General features: G+C 36.6%; 1 protein-coding gene and 1 non-coding gene across 3 annotated transcripts; one reads left to right on the forward strand and one right to left on the reverse strand.

Moving 5' to 3' along the window:
• Positions 1 to 3,338: 3,338 nt before the first annotated feature.
• On the forward strand, positions 3,339 to 3,412 carry TRNAI-UAU (transfer RNA isoleucine (anticodon UAU)). The gene has a single exon. It is a non-coding gene; the product is annotated as a tRNA-Ile (tRNA).
• Positions 3,413 to 3,900: 488 nt separating this feature from the next.
• On the reverse strand, positions 3,901 to 7,767 carry LOC108206361 (rhodanese-like domain-containing protein 7). Of its 2 annotated transcripts, none has more exons than XM_017376633.2 (5): positions 7,415 to 7,767; positions 6,142 to 6,393; positions 5,916 to 6,014; positions 5,023 to 5,298; positions 3,901 to 4,650 (listed from the first exon to the last, which is right to left on the reverse strand). In XM_017376633.2, the coding sequence occupies exons 1-5, from the start codon at positions 7,718 to 7,720 to the stop codon at positions 4,276 to 4,278; spliced, it is 1,308 nt and encodes a 435-aa protein (XP_017232122.1). In that variant the 5' UTR covers positions 7,721 to 7,767; the 3' UTR covers positions 3,901 to 4,275. The 2 variants fall into 2 exon arrangements, with proteins under 2 accessions (XP_017232122.1, XP_063943311.1); XM_064087241.1 differs by having other exon boundaries at positions 6,142 to 6,383; positions 7,415 to 7,553.
• Between the last annotated feature and the right edge of the window lie 636 nt (positions 7,768 to 8,403).

Genomic DNA, 8,403 nt, shown 5'->3' on the forward strand with positions numbered 1-8,403 from the left:
AAATGAATCGATGAAAAAAAGTTATAAAATCATTAACAAAACCAATGGCATGAAAAATGAATAGCAAGACTTAAATTACACACTAAAAGAAAGGAGAAATGATATTAAGAACAAAAACAGAACATAACATTGGAATGCATATGACCTATTGTAGACCCATTATAAGGATGAAAAAAAAATTAATAGCCAATACCAACAAACATAAATATATTGAGAAGTGGTGGAGTATTCTTCGTCTTGTTCATAGACGTGGGAATTTTTCACTAGTGAGTCTACTCAACTTATTTTCTATGGTAATTTTGAAGGAAATCTAGAAAATTGTGATCGTGGTTTTACTGTAATCGATTTGGTTAACTGGAAACGAGTTAGTGTTTGGCAATCAGAGGATCGAGAAGACTGTCTTCTTAAATTAATTACGCTTAGAGTTGATAAATTGGAAATCGCTTCTGGCCTCATGACCTTTGGAGCTGACCCCCTCTAGCGGATTAATCCGCAGGGTGCAGTGGCTTTACGACATTACAAAATTCTGAATTCATTTTGGAGGTTTAAAAGTGAACAATTTGATTTAGTAATAGTTATAGATGGTGCATGGGGTTTGATAGATAAATTTAACTACAAAGGAGGTATTGGAGGCTATGCTGCTGGCAAAATGATCCTAATCTTTTTAGGTCTGTTAATTCTAAATCTGCGATGGAAACGGAGGTGGATGCCATCTTTCACCTTATTGATTGGATGATCAAATTTAAGTTAGAACTCAAAAGAACAGTGATTTGTTCTGATTCTTCAGCAGTAGTTAATGCTTTTAATGAAGGAATTTCCTAAAATTTCCCCTTAAAGCAATGAAATTTAATCGTCTGCAATTTATTAACTCTTCAATTTTTATTCATTTTGTCCATCGGTATCTTAATGAGCAAGTTGATGATCTGGCAAAAAAAGGTATTAACAGACCACGTATGACAGAGAAGGTGTTGGGGTCGGGCATATCTAATGGGGATCTATCCGTACCTCAGGCTGCTGTATCTAGTTCCCGTTATCCTCTAGGGTCAGTGTAGTTTAGTTCTCAAGGAGCGTTGGTAAAGACATTTGTATAGAGAGGTGTGTCTTTTCCTATCTAAATCACTGTCTGTGTCCGGTTCTACTGCATATCTGGTGGTTATTGTCATGTGCTTAGGTTACTGTTAGCTCCACAGCATTGGTAAGACCATCCTCGCAGTCATATTTCCAAATCAAGGTGTATGTTCATCATCACACCTAGCTTATAGAGGTGTGATACCATTACTTATGCTGGACATCTCCTTTCTCTTCCTCACTTCTCATTTTTCTTCCCCTTCTTCGGTTCCCTTCTCTATTCTATCATCTGTTGTTTGGTTAATATGGAATACATTTGGGAAGTGCTTGAGAAGGATTATATTAAGATCAATGTGCATTGCATTATTTCGGAGGTACCAATGCCAAATGGTAACACAGTCGGTGTTGCTTCGATCATAAGGAATGATAAAGGAGGGATGTTGTGGGGAGCTCTTGGTACGCTGACTAACTCAAATGAAGAGCAAGCCATCCTAACTGCTCTCCAAGCTGTGTGCATTCATGCAGTCCGAAATGAGTGGAATCTGGTGCACCTTGAGACTGTCAATCGCTGTGTCTACGACACCCTCCATTTACAAGAGGAAATCATGCTCGATGAAGACCAACTTGAGGTCTATAGCTTGTTTAACACCTGGCATGCTAACAGCTATAAGGTGGGTAAGTCCAGAAAGTGCATCACTCATGTCTCCCTGCACATGAATGCCACAGCATAGTATATGGCTAATTATGATTTAGAAAATTTGAGGAAATTTGTTGAAGTCTCTAAGCCGTTTTGCAACCTTGACTACTATCTGTAGAGGGACATGGGAAATGTGCTTCCCCTCCCTTTCTTGGAGGTTGTTCAGAACATGGCTAATTAATTATTCTGTTTCTGATAATCGTCTCCCACAGATTCTGAGGTTAGAGAGAAATGAAAGTGAGATAAATCGTAGAGGAAAGGGAAAGGCAAAGATGCTGCAGGAATACAGCTTCAACAACAATGGGTTACTCTATCAGGAAGCCATCCGTTTGTTGGATGATGGGAAATTGTGGGCTTTCTCAAACACTTTTAATGATTTGGGGATCAATCTGGACTCTATTGTGTGTGTGTGTTGGGGGGGGGGGGAGGTTGCTGCAAAAGATGTTCTGCACAATGTAATCATGGGGGCCTTAACTGATTTACTCCCCAAGTGGAGTTTCTCCAGGTCAGGGAAGGGTGGTGGGCTAGTGCCTGATAGATCAGTAGTTGTTTCCCAAGTTATGGAATTGGAATTGCTGGGGCATGAAAGGGGTGAATCTCAGGAAAATTGCAAGGCCAGTTGTGCGTCCACGTCTGGGCCACACATTGTCTAGTTGCCTCCTATGTTCAAGCTTGGCTCTGTGTTCAGGATCTCAGTTTTTCTTTCTTAGCGACGTAGTATGAACTCTCTTTTGTTATAGTTGTTTAGGGTTTGGTATCTTTGCTTGGGGGCCATGTTGGTCTCCCATGTGGATCATGTTTAATTATCCTTTTTGGAATTTATGTAAGAATTTCTGAGACGTAATGAAACATATTTCCGGATTTTCAAAAAAATAAAATACCAACAAACATAAAAACATGAATAAAATTCAATTCTCGAACGGACAAACAAATAAACTCAATATGTTCTTCTTCTATGTGTCAATTTATATACTCATTGTAATTATTTCCACCATTAAGCATCGCAAAAATTTGATTTCAATTAAACTAAAGAATAAAAGAACCTCAATAATAATAATTAACGGGAACATTCGATTAACATAAACAAATTAAGAAAGCTAACTTCCAACATACACTTAATGTAAGAGCACAGGCGAATCAACACTTGTAAAACAATCGGGAATAAATGAACTTAAGAGACAATCATCATGAAAAAAGTCAAAATTAAATATAATCATTAGGACGCGCAGAACAAGAAAACATACTATGCATACATAAAAGAGACAACTGCTTAAAACATTTACCGTTTTCCTAAGCTAGCATTCCACTCGTAACTGACGGTTCAAAAAATATACGGAAATAGTTATACGATATATAATTATATTTTAATTATGAAATTGTTAAATCTCAACCGTTAAATTATAATTATAATATATTGAACACGCAAGATTCACGACTTCAATATTTCCGACCTATTATATCCAGAGTAATCATCACTCCGGCAGTCCGGCTCGACAAACACAGGGAGCCAAACTCTGTTTTAATTTGTTAGTTGTTTCGAATAATAAAATAGTGCCCAAAAAGTGAAATCCAAGGTCCCGTAGCTCAGTTGGTTAGAGCGTTGGTCTTATGAGCCGAAGGTCGCGGGTTCGAGCCCCGCCGGGACCAGTTGTCTCAAAACTCTGCAAAGTTCATTGTATTGGCTATTGATATTGCCCACAGTGTAACACCTTTTTTGCTGTAAATAGTTCTTTTGCACCCTACGAATTTGTGAGTGCAGTTGTGAACAATCACCATCTTCTTGTCACTGTGTCATGTCAGCTTCGAAGACATAACAGAAATGAATGGTCATGGAAGGCATAACTAATGGCTTCACAGCTGCTCTCTACAATCACCATCTTCTGGTCACTGTGTCATGTCAGCTTCGAAGGTAGAAAAGGGCAGATGTTTCCTGCAGACTGCAGTCCATTCCAACAAAGTCCTTTCGTCATCTTTCATCACTGCGCCCAGCATAAAATTAAGGAGATTGGCCTCACAGCCCTGTTGCTTAAAACCAACCTGCAGGAACCTTGGTCTACTGAATTCGTGATATGATCAAATGAAGACGAAGTAAACTTGACAAGGAAGAGAACCGGAATACTGTCACCGCAACAAAGGAATCAACCATTGACACATTTAGATATATAAGAACATGGATAGTTTATATAAACTATTCACTCTGTTTTAGGAGAGTTTAACCTAAAACACTGTTTCAAGAGTACAAAAGTCTATAATGCCCAAGAGAACGCAACACCAGTGCTAAAATACTTGTTTAACTAATGATTTGAATGTTGGATACAATGTGCATCAAACAAGTAACCCCAAAATTTAAAACATCCAATACTGATTAACCACTCAAACTTGCACTCACTGGTGACAAATTACCAAAACAAATTGTATCAAAGAGACTCTTGCAAAAACATTTCTATATTCTAATCCAGCATTAAGCACTTGAACATGTATTTGAGTTTTAAACGCCACTTTTGGCATATTCATACATTAGAGTTGGCAGCTTTGCTTTTTTCATTGCCATCCACTGTTCTTGCAGGCCTACGACCCTTATCAGGGCCTCCAATTACACCCCAATTCTCAAATTGCCTTTGCCGAGCTCTCGCCCTCTCTTTCTCTTCTTCAGATTTTGATGAATAGCAGTATGGACAAGAAACCCCATACTCCCACTCTGGGGCTTCCATGTCAGCATCACTCACTGGCTGCTTGCACCCATAGCAAAGCTTGAAAGTCCCTTGTACTAACCCATGATCAACCGAGACTCGTTTGTCAAAAACAAAGCATTCACCCTCCCATAGGCTTTTCGCTTTGGGAATATCTTCCAGATACTTCAATATACCACCTTCTAGGTGATAGACCTGAAAAGAGAAACCAGCCAAAGTGAATAAATCAGATGATACACATACAAAGAGAATCTACTATACAATGGTCATGAAGGTAGACATCCAGCAATATACGTAACTAGACGTAACTAGTAAAGTCTTGCAACTGTCAGGTTATACTCCTCTACAAGTAAAAGAAACATCACAACAAATCTTGGTAGTTGGTTATTACAAAAAATGCATCAGTTCACTAACGAACTCATACTACAATATGACTCACTACACATATGCGCACCAACTTCCAAAAGTAAAACAAGTTAAGCAAAATTATTCAATTGGTGTACAATGCATATGCCATGTATAATATTAAAAGCTAGGAAATGAAATATGAGGCTGCAAGATGATCACCTCTTTAAAACCTTTGCTGAGGAGAAGACTTGAAGCCTTCTCACACCTGATTCCACCAGTACAGTACATTGCAACTCGTGGTGGCAGTTTTGGTCCTTCAGTTTGGCTCATGTTCGCAGCTGAATTATCACATTCGATTTCGTTTTGAGCTTTATCAGGCTGATACTGATCATCCACCCAAGACGGGAACTCCCTAAAAGCTGAGGTGGTGGGATCTACGGCTCCTTTGAACTTCCCAATTCTAGTTTCATAGTCATTGCGAACATCAATAACTACCTATATGTACAGTACGATGTACAATTAACTGTCAGGGATAGAGAAACCTTTCATTTATTAAAAAAAAAACATGAGCGATAGGGACAAGCAAGGAAATATGGAAGAAAACCAAAAAAAAAAACACACTAATGTGTGGCGAAATCACAGAAAATCCACAAGCCCTAAGTTTGTGTTCACTTGGATGTAATGGAGTGGAGGGAGAATGGAATGAATTTTGTACTCTAACATGGTGTTGATTAGAGAAAAATGTCTATAATCTTCATTCCTTCAATCATTCCATTACTACTATTTCAACTAAAATTCTAACTCACATGTTTTAGAAGGAATGCTCATTCCATTTCTACATTATATTTGCTTACAATCTTTATCACAAAAAACTTAAACCCATTCATATTTAGTCACTATTATCTCATACTTTCTTCTTTCTCCATAAAAGTTTTATATAATTTTTCATTCCATTCTCCTCTCATTCCATTCCATCCAAGTGAACACAGCTTAAGAACATTTGTAAAATATGATGACCTCCAAAATGAATATAGCTTCTTCTAACATATTGATATAACTGACCTGCCAATTATAAATATGAGTTTTACTTGATAAAAGGTTTGGAGACTTACGGTATCTGGATCACTAATCAGAGCATTCCAATCCTTTGGACTAATATACTTTCCAACTTTTTCAATAGGTGAGACAGATGGCATTCCCAAAGAAACTATCTGCTCAACCAAAAAATAAATAATACATCATGCTAACAACTTGAAAAAAGATAAAGGGCCCTCTGCCCTTGTAGAAAGAGTACATCACAGGTACAGGAGCTCACAGCTATGCCCAAACAAACCTAACCTCTTTCTTCAACTTCACTCTGACGTGATCCCATCTAAAAGGTGCATCTTCTCCTGCTGCAAGAGGAGAGCTGCTTGTGTGTCCATGATGAATAGCTTCTTCTTCAGGGCTTACTGGTGACTCCACTTGTCTGAGCCCCATAAGACGTTCATCACTTTGAATGAATCCAATTACTTTCTCTACTGATTCTCTTGTTCCACATATGCTTCCGTTTATTCCTTCAGGTGCAAGAATAATACCACCTGAAACACACTGAAAGGTATCAGCTTGGTAAGCACGCTAGAGAAAATGAATGTTAGACTCAATAATAAAGTTACAAGAACTGTGGATGCAGGAAGTTCAGACAAATAATTTTCATAAATTTATGACTCTTGTGTCGAAACTAGAAGACAGCAACAGATACCTAGAAACTATATAACTACAAAATCTTTTCAGAAGTAATAAAAATCATTTACGAACTCTGCTTGCTGTGTGATTTTGCAGCTTTATTTGCAGTTTTGCACTACTCTGCAATTAATTTTACTCGGTTTCAATCTCACCGCTAATCCTCGGGTGAGAGTGTGTACTTTTGATATAATAATATAGTTGCTGATTTGAAGCCATAAGTCGAAATGAAGGAACACATAGATTTAGAGATTTTAGGTTAAGAAAATGGGAAGACATGATGAATTCAGACAAAAGAACTACATAAGCAACAAACTTGCTGAAAGAGTAGAGCTATAACTACCCAGGCTGCCCCTATCCTGCGCATACGTGACCAGCTCAAAAGAAATTAACAAACTTTAAATATCAGTCATTAGGCTAAAAAAAGTAAAAATAGCAGATAAACCACTATAAATACAACTACAAAAGCAAAAATGAAAGTGCAAAATAATGCTCATCAGATATGTGTTCAAGATACAATAACACCCTAAATCTGCCACTGCAAATTTCACTAACTAAAAAAAAAAAAAGATCGGTCCGGTCCATAAAGCACTCACATTGCTTTTTGCAAGCAATATCCACATTCACTTCAACGCTTATCTGTTATTCCCAAAAGACCCGATCTTAATGCATTATCAAAAGTATGATCCTAACGTGCAACTGCCAATATCAGACATTAACTCCTCCAACATCACAAATACAATACATTCAAGAAATGCATACCAACCTAAACGCAATTATAAACAACAGTACAGAGTAATAAAAAATGCATAAACACAAAAACTTCAAATAGTACATTACAAAAACATATCTATCCATATAACACTTAAGAATCAAAGAGCATATATACCAGCTGCCGGCAGAGTTGTTTAAGGGGTGCCCGCAAATCAGCATGATCAGGAAAGTCAGCAAACTTGTAAAACGACACAACTACGAGCGTAGACCCCAAAACGACGTCGTTTTGAGCATCAGAAGCTGCCAATTTGGTGGGTGAAGTAGGAGCAGAAGAGGGTGTGGAAGAAGCGAGATTTTGAGGTGAGTTGTTGGGGGCAAAGAACATCTTGGGATTCTTGAGAATTGGAAAAGATGAATTAGAAGGAGATTGAGAAAGGAGAGATTTGGGTAAATTAGGGTTAGGGTTTGAGAGTGAGAGCATTCTCAGTGAAGCTGCTCTGGTTCTTATCAACACTAGCTTATAGCCCGTGCAAGGCACGGGAGCTTTTTAATTATTTATAAACTTTTTAAATATATTTTAAATGGTGTGGAAAAATTTAATTTATAAATAATAAATTAAAATTTTCAATAAAATAAAATTCGAAATTATGATTTGTTTGTAAGTTAGAACTTTGGTAAATACATCATCACAGCCATTAATGGTTTCAAATAAATTATTTTAATCAAGCAATTCCTTTTCTCGTATGTATCATGCCAAAGTATTAAATTCTATCTATCAAATTTTAATATATTTTGAGTGGAATACATTATGCCAACTCCTATTAGATTATATTAATAAATGTGTTTTATATTAAAATTATTATAATGTGATTTAAATATTTTTCAAAAAATTTATATGGTTCTAAATTAAAATTGATAAACATAATTTGTTTTGAATTAAGAAAAAGAATCATAAATATGCAATAAGAAGGTAGAATCTATTTTGGATTAAGAAAAAGTTTTTGTATTTGTTCCTCACATAAATCCGGCTTATTAATTTTAAAATATATTATAAAAAAATTGTGACGGTGAGATTTATATGATTATACGAATAAAACTGGTAGGAAATATTTATTTAGGATTAAAAAAAATCATATACATGTGAAAGACAGAATTTGTTTTGGA

This window comes from Daucus carota, chromosome 2 (genome assembly GCF_001625215.2).
Source record: "Daucus carota subsp. sativus chromosome 2, DH1 v3.0, whole genome shotgun sequence".
Taxonomy (NCBI): domain Eukaryota; kingdom Viridiplantae; phylum Streptophyta; class Magnoliopsida; order Apiales; family Apiaceae; genus Daucus; species Daucus carota.